The 16,524-nt window shown below is 51.7% G+C and overlaps 1 protein-coding gene across 3 annotated transcripts in view; it reads left to right on the top strand.

Moving 5' to 3' along the window:
- TESK2 (testis associated actin remodelling kinase 2) overlaps positions 1 to 16,524 on the top strand; it is an 864,966-nt gene that overhangs the window by 733,737 nt on the left and 114,705 nt on the right. For all 3 annotated transcript variants that reach the window (XM_069642367.1, XM_069642366.1, XM_069642368.1), the window contains one exon: positions 484 to 568. In XM_069642367.1, the coding sequence (XP_069498468.1) occupies positions 484 to 568 (85 nt within the window). The remainder of the gene's footprint in view (positions 1 to 483; positions 569 to 16,524) is intronic.

Raw genomic sequence — 16,524 nt, 5'->3', positions numbered from 1 at the left:
TAGCCATTTGTGCCATGAAAGTAGCCAGTTCATGGCAATGTAATGTGTTTTGTATTTAGTATGCTTACTTACAAGACATTACGCTTTTTTTTTTTGTAAAGGGCAAACATCCTATTTACCACTAATGGTGTGCTTCTGTTAATTACTTGGCAGACACTCTGTGTTGGTAGAAGAAAGCAAGAGGGAACCCTGACATTTTACAGTGTTATGTCACAGGTTTATAGTGAACAAAATGAAGGACATGCACGTTTTAAATCCATGGATCTGTGCTTATTCTGAGCCACTGAAGTTCTATTGTTTGTTTATTATGAGGTAATTTCTTCTGCTTTTTCGGTGGGTCTCCATGAACCTATCCTTAGTCTGGGAGAGCCCGACCAGCATGGCTATTGAGCTTCAGAAAGTCCAGTTAGCTCAGGAGATGATTTGCATACTGGCATGTTTACTGTGATCTTGCCTTCACCTTGAATGTTCTTTTTCATTCAGCATTGGTCAAGAGAAGTTGTCGGTGGTGGGATCTCCTTACTGGATGGCTCCAGAGGTTCTCCGAGATGAACACTACAATGAGAAGGTGTGTCTGATTGGATTATATTCTTGCGCTGATGACGTGCTTAAGTTAACCATTTCAAGTAATGGTCAACAGTGTTGTCTGCTATTGTGACAGTTTCAGTTGCATTTTATTCTTTGGAGCTACTCTTGTTTGCACTTTCTCTGCATTACTTTTATTGCATTTATCGATTCATGTATTGCTTACGGCAAAGCTCTGTACGACAATAAAACTGCAATGAAGTCAGCTGAAAAGCAGTCTAATCAATTATGATACAATCAAAAAGAGAATTGGGAGCACAAAGCAGAAGAAATAAAATTATTTGAATAAAGGAAGGAGAAAGGATGGAGGGTTGAAACAGGAGAATAAAGGGACAGGAAGAAGGTAAGTGTATGTAATCCAGAACAGTGGTGGATGGACACAGGTGAAGAGGGAGCCACATAAGAGTTCAGATTAATGTCTTCCTGAAGCACAGCTGAATTTTCTCTCCAAGTTCAATGTGCAGGGTTATATCGTGTCACTCTGAGTTTAATTAATTTTCTGTATCGCTCGTGTACTCTCGCTCTAGCAGGTACCATAAGGTATCCCCATAACTACTCTTTTTTTTTTTTTTTTAAATATATTTTTATTTTATATATAAACCAAACGACAATACAACTGAACATAAATAAACACATTTAACAACAAAAAGCACTGCAATCCCCATCCCTCCCCCCTATGAGCCTGTATGGTGTTCGCCATCGGTATCCGCTGTGAACGGGGGGGCGTCATCGCTCTCAGATTCAATTGGAGCCGACCCCGTTCCAAACAGTTCAGCTATCAACAATTTCCATGCCGCGAGGGAGCACATTTCCTCCTCCTCCCCTGCAATACTGGTATCCCGCCACACAGCCGTCTCGGCCTCCGCCCATTTTTGGAGATCCCTCCACCAGACCTCCATTCGTGGCTTATGACACTCCTTCCATCCCATGGCAATCCTACGTTTAGCAAGCACATAAGCCAAATCTTTCAATTTCTCGACATGTCTAAGTTTACGCGCTCTGGGATATCCCCCCAGTAAGCAGGCCCAGGCTGAATCCACTTTGAGCGTGACACCCTTTCCTGCCAGCTTCTGCGCCACTTCACCCCAATAGCCTGCGATTACTGGGCACGCCCAGAACATGTGTATCATGTCTGCATTCTCCTCGTCACACTTGGGGCACGCCTGGCGTTCAACATCCCGAAATTTGGATATTCTCAAGGGGGTCATGTATGCCCTGTGCGTTATATAAAGCTGTATTTGCTTAAACCTGGCGTTTCTCGATACTTTTTTGTGATACCCCAGGGCTCGCTCCCACAACCCATCTGCCATCGGGGCCCCCATCTCCGTTTCCCATTCCAGTCTCAAGTGCACTAAATCGCTCCCAACCTTCGTCATCAACATCTCGTACAACCTAGAGACCTCATGCCCGCCCTCCGATGTGTCATATAGTATCTCCACCGTGGCGTCCGGTTCATCGGCCAGGGTAGTTTCGGGCCACCTATTCCGGATCTCCTGCACTATCCTGTGATATGTCATATATTGACCCCTGTGCAATCCCGACCCTGCCTCTAATTCTTCGAACTCCAAGATGGTCCCATCCTGCAGAATATCTCCCATGGTGACCAACCCCACTGACTCCCAGTATATCCGGATGATTACTCTGAGCTGCGCATCTCCCTTCGCCAGTGCGACCAATGGGAACTGCGACACACACGGCAAAGGGTTACCCATCATCCGGCAGGCCCGTTTCCACATGTTCCGTCCCAAAGCTAGCATTCTAGGCCGCTCCCTCATGCATGCATTAGTCACCCAGATCACCTCTCGCAGATAAAAAGGGGAGCAATCCCTCCCAAACAGCCTGTGTTCAGGGGTCTCGTCGTCAGAGAGCCACCTGGACACATATTGTAGCTGCGCTGCCACATAATAGGCCTCAAAGTTCGGCAGTTTGACTCCGCCCTTCTCGTAGAAGTTCTGCAGCTTCCACAGTGCAACTCTGTTGCGCGTGCCGTGCCACAGGAATTCTCTGCAAACACTATGTAGCCTCACAAAAAACTTCTTAGGAATCATGTAAGGGATGTTGTTAAAATAATGCAGAAGCCTGGGCAGTACCACCATTTTAAGCATAGCTCCCCGGCCCATCATCGCTAGTGGCAATCTTTCCCAGAACCTCATGCATTTCTCGATCTTCCCCACAGCAAGTTCAGTGTTATGCTTGTGCTCTTCCACAGTCGTGTGATACACGTCAATTCCCAAGTATCTAAAGGATCTCGTCGCCCACGGGATCTGCAACACTGGCAACCTCTCTACCGGAGTCCCCACATATCCCCCTAGCGGAAATAGAGTGGATTTCTGGGGGTTTACCACTATACCGGACAACCAGGCATACCTCCCCATCACCTCTAAGACAAACTGCAAATTTTCTTCTGGGTATCTTAGGTATAGCAGCATATCATCTGCATACAGGGATATAAGGTGACACTCTCCTCTTACATCGATGCCGACCGGGTCATATTGCTGCCGGAGGTAAATCGCTAAGGGTTCTAGGGCCAGGATGTACAACATTGGGGACCAGGGGCACCCCTGCCTAGTGCCTCTGCCCAACTGCCATCTCTCTGACACCACTGCACCCGTGCGGACCCTGGCTAGTGGTGCACTGTATAACATCTCGGCCCACCTAACGTAACCTGGTCCCATCCCGTACCATCTCAGAGCCGCCAGCAGCCAAGGCCACCGAACAGAGTCGAACGCTTTAACCGCGTCCACTGCCACTATCGCCATTTCGCCGTCATCACTACAACCCCACTCGACCACCCTGTGGAGGCGTCTGTGGTTGTGAGTAATGTTCCTATTAGGGACATAGCCCGTCTGGTCAGGGTGGATCAACTTGCCGATCACTCTACGCATTCTAGTAGCCAGGACAGCTGTCAGGATCTTGCTATCTTGGTTCAGCATCGACAGGGGCCTGTTGGAGCCACAATCATGTCCCGGTTTATTTGGCTTGGGGAGCGGTATTATAATCGCCTCCCTAAGTGACTCCGGCAACCGTCCCATCTCGTACGCTTCGTTGAGCATTTCCAGCATGGGCGGGAGCACTTCCTCCGCATACACTTTATAAAATTCACTGGGGAACCCATCTGCCCCTGGGGCCTTGCTAGTGGGCAACTGTCTCACAATCTCCTTCAGCTCTTCCAGGGTGATCGGAGCATCCAGCTCCTCTCACTCCTCATCGCTAACCTTAGGCAAGCCTACATCTTCCAGCACTTCGTCTATTTCCTCCTGGCTGCCCCCCTCGCAATCTTCGTATAAGACCTTATAGTATTCCACGAATGCCCTGTTCACGCCTTCTTGGGTGTCTGCCTCCTCCCCCTTTTCATTGGTTACCAATCTGATCGGGGATCGTGGGGTCTCGCTCTTGTACAGCCAAGCTAAGAGTCGGCCCGTTTTATCTCCCCCCCGCATGCAGTCTCTCAATATACTTTCTATAGTTCAAATTACAGAGCCTATCCCAATGTTCCTCACACTCCTGTTGCAATTTGGAGACCGCCTCCGCATCTGTCCCACCACCTTTCAACTCCTCCTCCAGCGCAGTCTCAGCTCTATGCAGATCCGCCAGGACTCCCCCCATCAATCCCTTAGACTTCGCAATGGCGATCCCCCGCATTACGACCTTAAAGGCCTCCCATAAGGTGCCAGCCGACTTAACGCTCCCTTTATTCACTTCAAAATAAGCAGTTATCCCTTCCCTCATATCCTCTCTGAAGGCAGGGTCCTTGAGCGCCTCCGCCCTGAGGCGCCATGTTGGTATACGCGCTCGTGGGGAATACAGCTGCCATCGCATGACCAGGGGCGAGTGGTCAGAGAGAACTCTCGCCCTGTAGTCTATATGGTCGCACTCCGCGACTATGTCTGGCGTAGCGAAAAAGTAATCAAGCCTCGTGTGCAGTAGATGCGGAGCCGAATAGTGTGAGTATTGCCTCACGCCCGGGTGTTTCGCTCTCGACACATCTACCAGGCCAAAATCCGCCAGCAGCGTCTGCAATACCTTAGCCGCCGGACTGGGCTTAGCCATCTTGTCATCCGACCTATCCTCCCTGGGATTCAACAAGCAATTAAAGTCGCCACCCCATATCACCGTTCCCCCCCATCCCGACACTGAGCTTGGTGCACAGCGTCCTAAAATATGTCGCCGTTTCCTGGTTAGGCGCGTATGTGTTTACAATGCACACTACTTTGTTCTCTACCAGCCCCCTCACCATAACCAACCTCCCATCCTCCTCCAAAACCTCCTCAATTAGCTTAAATGGGACGTGTGGCGCCACCCACACCAGCACTCCTCTGGCATAGGCGGAGTACGTTGATCCTACCACTGTTCCCTTCCACTTCCTCCCTGCCAGCTCCAGTTTCTCTCGCTTTAGATGTGTCTCCTGTAGCAGGGCTACGTCTATCTTCTGCCTCTTAAGATACAACATGACTTTATTTCGCTTAAGATAACTGTTAAGCCCTCTAACGTTCCACGTTAATATCCTGAGGTCTCCCATGGCCTATCAGTAGTTTCCTCCCCCCATCCGAGGCAATCCCTCCCCACTTTGCGAACACCCAATCCCGGTTTCACCCCCAGGCTCATACAAAAACTAAAACACCCCCCCAAACCCCTACCCCAAACAACTGCCCAGCTCCATCCCTGGATCTCAGGCATCCCTGTGTTCGGTCCTCCTTGGAAAACCCAAATAGAGAACCCGACAGGGTGTCACCCCACTAACAGTGACTACACCCCTTTTTGTGTTTAGTTTAAAGAGCGGCTTCTGGAGGCTCCTCTACTTCGCAACCATGTCCGTGCTCACGGACCACGTTTCATAACCACTGACGCACGCATGTTCTCCAGCGAGTTCAATGACTATATTCAAGTCCCAATGTTCGTGACCGGGCCTACAGCGTTACTTATCTCGTCTTTTATTTTCCACCGGCCGTCTGAACATCTGACTCCTGAGGGCAGTTTTGTGCATCCAACCACTCCATAGCATCCTCCGGGGTGACAAAGAACAGCAGCTTGCCCTGAAAGAAAACCTTCAGTTTGGCCGGATAGAGCAACATGTATTTAAGCCCCGCTTCCCGCAATCTCCTCTTCACCGATCCAAAGTTCATACGACTGCGCTGTACCTGCAGGGTGTAATCGGGATAGGCAGTTATGTTCGCCGCTCCTCGTTGTATTGTGCCTCCCTTGCGGAAGTGTTCAAGGATCCTTTCTCGGTCCCGGTAATTAAGGATCTTGGCTATCACTGGCCTGGGCGGGTTTCCCGGTGGCGGCTTCCTAGTTAAGGCCCTGTGCGCTCTCTCAACCGCAAAACCCTGCGACAGGGTGCCTCCCGTGATCTCCTGCAGTAGCATGTTTTCGATAAATTCCGTTGGATTATGGCCCTCAGTTCCCTCCGGCAGGCCCACGATACGAATGTTGTTCCTCCGGGCGCGTCCTTCTGCCTCCTCCGCCCTACTCTCCAAATTGCCCACGCGTTGCACCAGGGCATGGAGTTCACGCTTATGCACAGCGCAGTCCGCCGCGGTAGGGCCCATTTCTTTCTCCAAAGTCTCCGTACGCTCAGCCAGAGTACGCACGTCCTGCCTTAGGAGGTTCACGTCCTCCTGTACTGCCCCAACCTGGAGTTCCATTGCGGTCTTCAGTTCAGCCACAGCGAGCTGGAGCTTGGTCTCCCAGGTCACTTTCAGGTCTGCGATTGCAGCGAGGACCTCCTGGTTCGCACCCCCGGCGGCCATTTCCTTGGCTTGCGTTTTATCTTTGCCTTTGGCTCCGTCTGGGCCGGGAGGCGTCTTAGCGTATTCGTCGAGCGTGGGCTGTTTGGTCTTCGCTCTCAGGGGCTTGTTAGACATGTCTCCCGTCCTTCTATCCCCGCTCGGATCTAGGGCAGGGTGTCACAGTGCGCTCTTCGGGTGCCCCATCGTTATCGCCACATCTCTGACACAAAGTTCCTTTGTCCTCTGGCTCCCCCGGCCATCTTGTCTACTACCTAGCTAAGCCAGGTCGCGTCTCACCCTTTGAAGCGCACTTTAGGCCATGAAGGGCCCGGGGCACAGTTCCACGTCACACCGCACGCTCCGGTTACAAAGTATCTTCGGCCAGGCCCTGCTCCCTTCCCAGGTCCGCGCCGTCGGCCTCGCAGGACTGGGTGTCTTAATGACCACGATGCACCCGAGTCATGCACCTTCCCCACCACCACGCTCCAGTGCGACCGTCAGGCGCCCAGATCAATCACCCCTTTGTTCCTTCGTTAAGCGGCGGCGGCCATTTTCTCGTTCATCGCACTCTCGCCTCCAGGTCTTCTTTTAGCTTCTTGTTGCGCTTTCACGGTGCAGGCCCGTATCGAAACGTGTCCACACGTTCACCTGAGATTCATGTACGCAGTCATCAGTCTCAGCCAAATTACATCGGTCCTTGCACGGTTTTCAGTCGGATAATGTACGGATCTTCGGGAGCCCCCGTACAGACACGTCCTTTCACATGGCTTCCTAGCCCCCCATAACTACTCTTATGTCCCGTCCCCTTTCCTCCATACTGCATGGGCGTCCTGTCCAAGGGACGGGAGATAGAACCTTTTTCACCTGAAAAAACCTTCTTACCATTTAAATTTAGAGGCGCGCTGGGGTGCAGCCCTGGGAGCATGCGTTGCCCTGACTCCACCGCCACACCTCAGTCCCCTTTCCGCGTCGACGGGAACAGGCCGAATTCACCAGCGCTCCTGGGTTTGGCTTCGGCCATGTAATTCCACGCGCGGATACTTCTTCTCTTCTGTCTTTTATCATTCAGGTACTCGGTCCTTATGCATCACGCTCCTCCCTGGTGCATGTCCACTTCTACAAGGTGCAGTAGATGTCCATCCTGCAATGGGCTCTTTCAAACTAAAGACCCCCACGCCCTCTGCCTACGTTGCCTTGGCCCAGACCACTGCTGGCAAGCTTGTACCGCATGCAACGCGTTCTCCTCAAGGTCTCTGAAGAACAGACTAGCCAGGTAGAGGGAGCTCTTCCAGAGGACCTAAAGGACTTCGTCTATCATCGATCCAAGCCCAAGGTAGAGCCGCTCTTTTCCAGCACACCCCGCAAGGAAGACTCCTTCCCAAGTACTTGCCCGCTTTGGAGGGACCGCTCGGGTCCTCATACCAGCACGAGTACCGAGGATAAATCAGCTACCGCCCGACATGCCGCAGGGTCAGTGGATCCTCCCGGTGACAGTGGTGAGGGACCGGAAGGTTCTTTTACTGGGTCTTCACCCGAGGGGCCACTCCCTAGTACCGGCAACATGTCCGAGGGGGCCCTTATATGTAGTTTTACTGGCTGATCTGCCGAAGGCAAAACACCTACCAGGTCTAGGCCTGAGGAACAGGGTAGGCCCCATGATCCACACTCAAGAGTCCTGGATGGGACGAGGCCCAGTGAGCCGAGCAACACGACGCAGGCACATGGAAGACAGCTCGACAAAATGGCCGCCCTGCCAGACATTTCTGACATCCGCCCCATACCGCACCAAGGCAGGGAGCAGGTGGAGGATCGTGTGTCAAGGTGGGGACTGGTGTCAACCAGGTATGTGGCCTACACCCTACCCTTCATTTGCACAGGGCAGGTTCCTGCTGCGTCCGTATGGGCAGGGAACGCAACGGCTCCAGCAGCTGCCCACTACCCCATCATATCGCCTACCACCCCTCAGGCCTGTGAGGACAGATTTTTTTAAAGGTTCCTCGGCTCACCTTCGGGGGATGTTGGTCATCCTCAGGGACGGCATCATGGACGTGCTCCCACCAATGGCTCCGGCGCTGCAGGCCCCAGTACAGTCGCCCTTGGCCCCTGTTCAGCCTCCGTCACCTGCTCCGGCCCCTCAACCGATAGTGCTGGCGGTTCCGTACCAGCCTCTGGCTCTGTTCTCCACACTCCAGCCTTCGGCGCCCAGCACCCCCCACCCGTGCTTGACCAACCGGAACCTCAGGCGGACACAGATGAGGAGCAGGACCCCACCACCAAGGCCTTCCATGAATGTCTTGCGGGACTGGCACAGCACTTTGGTCTTCCTCAACCCGAGGTCGAGCAACCATCAAAGGGGGTCCTCGCCAAAGTATTCACGCTATGCCCAGCAGCGAGAACGGGGATCCCAATGCAGAAGGGCATACTTACCTTGGTCAAAAACGGCTGGCTCAAGCCCCACTCGGTCCAGCCGGTCAATCTACGCCTGGACCCCAAGTACAGGCAGATGGAGGGGGGTACGCTTTTGCTATCGGCCCACCCTCAGCCGCACTCTTCGGTGATCGTTGCAGCGCCACTATACTCCAAGCCTCGTCCTCGTCCTCTTCCTCCGTGGCGCTGCTAGGCAAGGAGGAGAAGATCTTGGAGGCGTACGGGAAGAAGCTATATTCCAATGCGTCCCTCCCTGCATCTTCGTCAAGCCAACGCGGATGCCATGCTGGCAGCTGTTAACCAGAGGTTTTGGTGGGAAATTGCGAGGCTTGGGTTTCTACTCCAGAATTTTTGCCATTCACAAGAAGAACCAGGCGGGCCTGAGAGTTGTGCTGGACCTTTCCACCCTCAACCTCTCCCTACCTCTACAAAATGTCATGATGGTTACACCAGCTTTAATAGCGGAGACATTGTGCAAGGGAGCATGGATGTGGTGCTCCTTGGATCTGAAGGACGCGTACCTACATGTCCCGATTTGGCAGCCTCATCGTTCTCTTGTACAATTCAGGATCATGGGCTACCATTTCCAATACAAGGTGCTGCCCTTTGGCCTCAACTCGGGCCCCCAGGTTCTTTACCAGGCTGATGAACACAGTGGCAGCCCGCCTCAGGGCTCGGGGCCACCACATCTATCCATACCTCAACGACTGGCTGGTCAGGGCTTCATCTCCATAAGTGGTGCACCGCACCTCTCATGCCCTCATGAACGCACTTCACGATCTGGGCTTCTCGCTTAATATCAAGAAGTCACAGCTGCAGCTGACGCAGACTCTGACCTTCTTGGGCCTAATCTGGGACACAGCTCCAAGAGTTTTTCCTTTGGAGGACAAAATCACAGCCGTCAAGAGGGCCACTGCGCACTTCCTCAGCAGAGAAGTGACATCGGCCTGGTGGTACCAACACCTCCTGGGGCTCATGGCAGCGGTCCTATTGGCCGTCCCCCACATGAGACTCTGGATGAGGATACAGCTGCACTTTGCAGCATCATGGAACCAGGAGTGGAGCTCTCAGGCGGAGATGATCAACGTTCCTCCTTCTCTTCACCCGGACCTCACATGTTGGTCCAGGGACTGCAACCTGCGGACGGGCAAGCCCTTCCGGCAGCCTACCCCAAAGGTCACCATCACTACGGACTCCTCTCTCGAGGGATTGGGGGTGGCACCATGGACAACCACTGCATCCATGGCACCTGGACCCAGCAGGAGCAGGAGTACCACATCAATTGGCTGGAACTGAAGGCTATCTGGCTAGCGCTCAGAGCCTTCCTTCCGGTTAATGAGGGCACACCATTCTCTTTAGTTTGGAATTGTTGCCCTTAACTATTACACCTGCAATGTTAGATCTAGTTTTGGAACTGCTGGATATACTATCTTACCATCTTACTCATCGCATATGGATTCTACAACTGATTGTCTTGTTACTGATTAGATATTTTACTCTGAGAGGGAAGAATGATTCTTTTAAGTTTGCTGTTACTTACCTTCTATCTCAAGTCTTGTCCTCATTTTACCATAGGACGTTGTGCCCTGACTACGTACCGCGTGCTGTTTAACCACGGATTCTATTTTGGATACTCCCTAAATATTAGTAAACCTAGTGATTTCTAGCATACATTGATCGCAATATGTGTCTGTAGTAATCACAGTAACGTTTTATGTTAGTGTTAAGATTGGTCGATGCTAATTAATCACTTGTAAATATATTTGTGACCTTAATTAAAGTGAATCAAGCGGGCATAAGGATATATATATATATATATATATATATATATATATTTTTTTTTTTTCTGAGGCTTGTGGAATCTGCTTAGATCACATGCTGTGCATAGGCCGACATCTAGTGGAAGCTGCGGAGTATTACAGTTTGTTTTTCGAAACTCGAAAATGGCCGTCGACACAGGGCGTGCCAGTAATACTATCCCTAGTGTGACGTCCACTGTACCCAAGATCCCTCACGCGTCTAGGATCCTCAGATTGTTTTTTTCCGCCATACTGGTCGGAAGCATTTTGTGGAGTCCCCTGGCCTTAGCCATACTTTTGCTAAAATATTAATTTATTTACATCCTTCCCCATCCCAACGTCGAACTTCGACACTCGACGCCGGCTGGAGAAGAAATCGACCGTCGGCTGCTGCACGACGGATTTGGGCCTCGGAAGGCCTCTGGCCTCGGCCCGGGCCTTGGAAGGCCTCTGGCCTCGGCCCTGCAAGTAGGGAGAGTGGGGGGTTGTACATACTCTACACTCTTGGTATATAGGTACACCTTATACATTTCCTACACTTAACAGCCCGCTGCCTCAAGGTGCGTATGGAGGGTACCCCTTTTCAATTCTGCCCCAAGTGCAATCACAAATCCCTTGGGTCGACGGGCACGCCACATGCAATCTCTGCCTGCCGAGGGACCACCCCGAAGCGAACTGCAGAGCGTTTAGTAGGTTTAAACCTAAGACACTTAAGGACCGTTCGACGAAGCGTTGGGCCCACCACGCCAGGCAAGCGGCCATGGCAGCGGAGGGCGCCTTCACCGACGCCATACTTTCGGACGGCGAGGGCATTACGGCGTGGAAAGACAGCCGAGCGCAAGTCCCCGACCTCGGAAGGTCGTTCGGCAGGGCGGCTATGGGGAAGACCCGCGGCGACACAAGCGGTACACACGCCGCACACACTAAACACACAAAGTCCAACCGAGACTCGACGACGTCGAGTTCTCGGAAAGAGGCACAAACAGAACGGTCCGATTCGGTGTCCTCTGGGCGTTCTCGATCGAGATCGCCACATGACTCCAGGCAATCATCCACTCTTGCCAAGAGTGCCTCGCTCCCTAGGCTAACAGAAGTTCGATCGTCGGAGGACGAAGACGACTTCCACCCCCAGGCTGCGCTCCAGGAGTCGGAGCCTGCAGACAAAATCAGCGAGGCCCCACGCTCGAAGGACAGGGGCCCTACCCCCGATCCTCGACGCCAGGCGTCGAAAACCTCCGGAGCCACAAAAGGACAGGGAAAATATTTTTCCACTCCCGGGGAGGGGGGAAAACAGCAGAAGAAGCAGCCTTTGCACTCTTCCACACCTGTGAAACACACCACTCCCCCTAAACAGACAGACAAGACCAGGTCTGCTGATATGTCTAAAACCAGCAAATCTACTCAAGATAAATCCCCGAGACTTTCTGAGAGAGTCATTCCCAGTTCCAAAAAATGGTCCAGTGAAGACATAGATAGGGTCATGTCAAAGATGTCTTCTTTGGCTGATTTTTATGATAAAAATCCAGACCATTTCCTTTCGTATGATCCACAAGGGGCGACACCCTCAGGCTCTAATGATCCTATCCCCCCCGAGTAAGAAGCCCCGGTTTGAAACACTGATGAGGTCTACAGACCCCTTCGAGGTACAACCATACTCAAGACCATGCTCACTGTATCAAGGAGAGGCTTCCTTTGGTAAGGACCAAGAATTTGGCATGGTAGAAGAGCAAACCGGGACGGGATACTATGGGGATGATGAGGACCAAGAAGAGGAAGAGGAAGACCCTGAAACCTACAGAGTAGATTCCCCGGTAGAAAACGAAGCCCCGGTTACCGACTCCCCTGTCGATAACCAACCCCTCCTAAACGAGGTTCTCGCACGTGCAGCAGAACATTTCCATATTGACACCCACGGTGTCCAGGAGGAGAGGGACTTTGCAGAGGAGTTAGTGGGAGAAAGGAGGCCTGTTGCCCAGACCATCCCTATCCTTAAGTCCATTCAGCGAAGAATAGACGCGTCCCTGGTGAACCCGAACCTCACCAGAGCAGTCAATCCCAGGGTTGAAAAACGTTTCAGGGCAGCCCAGTCTGACCCCCTCTTATAAGAGGACATCTGAAGCCAGACTCCCTAGTTGTCACTAACACTCGTAAGAGGGCTGGAACACCCTTGTAATCGTCTGAAGCTCCTCCCGACAAGGAGAGCAAAAAACTATATGGTTTCGGCAGGAAAGTAGCCTCAACGTCCGTCTATCAAGCAAGGATTGCAAACTCCACCACCCAGTTGGCCAGCTACAACTGCCATCAGTGGGAAGAAATCACGGCACTCATAGCCTCTGCTCCTGAACCTTTAAAGGGCCAGTTAGCTTGGATTTCCGCAGAGGGTAGAGCCGTGTCTGGTTGCATTTTGAAAGCAACCTTTGACGCCGCGGACGCAGGCAGATTGATAGCAGAAGGCACTATTATCAAGAGACATCCGTGGTTACGGCAGTCTGGTTTTAAGGCAGAAACCCAGGCATCATTGTTGGACAAACCGGTGGAAGCCGATCTGTTTGGTAAGGCGGTCGAAGACGCACTGAAGAATGCCAAGGACGAATACGAGACACTCAAGTCCCTTGGCCAGTTAACCAATAAACCCCCTAACCAGAGAGGGAATAGTAATTTTCGTCGCCCACGCGGCCAAAATTCCCAGAGAGGATCTAACTATTCCCAGGGGCAGGGTACACAGTGGAACAACAGCCAACAGTCTACCCAGGGTTACGGCAGGGGTAATAGGAGAGGTCGTGGTAAAGGCAGAGGCAGCCCCAGCAAGGGAGGCGGCACGCCTCCACCAAAGCAGTGACGCTCAGTTCAGGGTCCCTTCTCACGCAACCCCAGTAGGGGGACGCATTTCCAACTTCACCCAGGCTTGGGAAGGGATCACATCAGACAGATGGGTGCTGTCAACAGTATCCACAGGGTACTGTATAGAACTACTGCAGCGTCCCCGGAACCATCCTCCACGACAAAGAGTACACTCTTTAGAACATCAGAAGATTCTCCTCGAGGAGATCGCCATTTCGCTAGAAAAGGACGCAATAGAACTCGTCCCGGGACACCAGGTAAACAAGGGTATTTATTCAACTTACTTCCTTGTGCCAAAGAAAGATTTGACAATGCGCCCAGTATTGGACTTACGGCCTGCCAACAAGTATGTCAAGCCCCAAAAGTTTCGTATGACTACGCTACAAGAGGTAATCCCCCTCCTAAAAAAGGGGGATTACATGGCAACCTTGGATATGAAAGATGCTTATTTTCATGTTCCCAGCGCACAGAAGGTACTTGCGCTACAAGGTGGACAGTCGACACTACCAATTCAAGGTACAGCCCTTCGGGATAGCTTCAGCACCCAGGGTATTCACCAAGGTACTGGCGGTGGCGGCTGCACACCTACGCAGGGAGGCAATCCCGGTGTACCCTTATCTGGACGACTGGCTCATAACCGGGGAAACCCCAGTAATTTGTAGGACAAACATTCAAAGGACTATCGACCTGCTCAACGAGTTAGGCTTCTCAATCAACGAGAAAAAGTCAAGCCTGGTGCCAAGCACCTACAAACAGTTCCTAGGAGCAATCCTAGATACTCAAGAGGGGTTGACCTTTCCTTCAGAGGAAAGAATTCGGAATATACTACTGCAAATTCCGCATTATCAGTCCGGTGGCCAAATAACGGTACGCAAAGCAATGTGTTTACTGGGCTTGATGGCGTCATGTATTTACCAGGTCCCCCACGCGCACCTTCGCATGCGTCCCATGCAGGAATGGTTGGCAAAACAGTGGTCTCAGGCAAGCGGTCAGTGGGACGATCTAGTGGTCGTTTCGCCAACACTGGTACAAAGCCTTCACTGGTGGACAAGAGAGAATCTCGCACAGGGGAAACCCTTTTACGATCCCGAAGTTCAGGCAGTAGTCACTACCGATGCATGTCTGACGGGGTGGGGAGCTCACCATCTCCACCACACAGCTCAGGGTCTCTGGTCTCCCTCAGTGGCCAAGAACCACATCAACCTGCTAGAGCTTCTGGCAGTATTGAGAGCGCTTCAGGCGTTCGAGCCCCACCTACTAAACCTGTCAGTGCAAATCCGGAAGGACAGCACAACAGCCATGTTCTACCTGAACAAGCAAGGAGGGACTCGTTCGCCAAATCTGTCCAAGCTTGCCCAGAAAATCTGGATATGGGCACTCAGACGGAAAATCTTCCTGTCATCACAACATGTTCCAGGGTAGCTCAATTCCCTAGCTGATGCTCTGAGCAGAGACTCCCTCCCAGAGGAACACGAATGGGTTCTACACAGAGAGGTCGTAGAAGATATCTTCTCTCAGTGGGGTTTCCCCACTATAGACTTATTCGCCACAAGCGAAAACAGACAATATCCAGGATTTGCATCCAGGTTCCCCCAACCAGACTCCCAGGGGAACGCCCTGTGGATGAACTGGTCAGGGATGTTTGCGTACGCTTTTCCACCAACTCCTCTCATCAGGAAAGTGGTGAACAAGATGAACAGAGAATCGATGACGCTCGTCCTAGTTGCTCCCATGTGGGCAAGACAACCCTGGTTCCCACACCTACGCAGGATGGCGGTGTGCGAGCCCATCAAACTTCCAGCCTGGTACAACCTACTGTCCCAGCACCAAGGTCAAACAGTGCACCAGCAACCCAACTCAATTAACCTGGCAGCATGGCTCCTGAGGTCATAGAGTTTGGACATCTCAATTTACCACAGAGGTGTATGGACATCCTAAAGGAATCTAGGAAACCAAACACAAGGCACTGTTACTTTGACAAGTGGAAGAGGTTCGTTATCCGGTGCCAGAGTAGACAAATCAACCCTGTTGATTGCACTCCTTCCACTATTGTTACATACATGCTCCACCTGCTAGATGCAGGATTGGTTTTTAACTCACTGAAAGTACACCTGGCAGCACTGTCGGCATACACCACTTCCCATAGCAAGGTCTCGTGGTGGAAAGTACCAGTAGTTAAAGCCTTCATGGAAGGAGTAAAGAGACTTCACCCTCCTATTTCAAACCCACCACCAGGGTGGGACCTTAATGTGGTGCTAGCCAAGCTCATGGGACCCCCTTTCGAGCCCATGCATAAAAGCAGTCTCAAACACCTGGCTTATAAAACGGCCTTCTTAGTAGCTATTACTTCTATAAGAAGGGTCAGTGAAATTCAGGCTCTGTCAGTGCAGGATCCCTTCTTTACTGTCCATAAAGACAGACTGGTTTTACGCACACACCCTAGGTTCTCACCTAAGTTTATATCAAAATTCCATGTAAACCAGTCCATCGAGCTTCCGGCTTTCTTCCAGGACCCTCAAAGCTCGGCTGAGGTGAAACTACACACCCTACATGTGCTTAGGGCGGTCCTCTACTATGTAAATAAAACCAGACCGCTAAGAAAAACAGATCAACTGTTTGTCTCCGTAGCTACAGGCAGAGAGGGGGATCGCGTCTCTAAAGATGCCTTCTCGAAGTGGATTATTAACTGTATCCAGCTGTGTTACTCACTCTCTGAAAGAACTCTGCCTTTCACGCCAAGAGCCCACTCTACTAGAGGTATTGGGGCCACTCTGGCTTTCATTGCAAATGTACCCCTTGACACCATTTGCAAAGCAGCTACTTGGAGCTCTATTCACACTTTTACTCAGCATTACTGCATTGACACCCATTCCAAGGCAGATACACAAGTGGGACAAGCGGTTCTAAGACACTTATTTGCTCATGACCCTTCTCACATCCCACCTCCTTCAGGTACTGCACGCTAATCTATGCACAGCATGTGATCTAAGCAGATCCCACAAGCCTCAGAAGGGATACATTACTCACCGTAATCGTATTTCTGATGCTTGTATCTGCTTAGATTCACATGCGACCCACCCTTTCTCCCCTCTGAGAGAAGGCGCATGGTTGCTTGTAGTCTTACCTTTCTATCGATCTGCTTG

Source organism: Ambystoma mexicanum, chromosome 1q (assembly GCF_040938575.1).
Source record: "Ambystoma mexicanum isolate Mex_15411 chromosome 1q, UKY_AmexF1_1, whole genome shotgun sequence".
Lineage (NCBI taxonomy): Eukaryota > Metazoa > Chordata > Amphibia > Caudata > Ambystomatidae > Ambystoma > Ambystoma mexicanum.
This window is presented reverse-complemented; position numbering and strand designations above follow the sequence as displayed.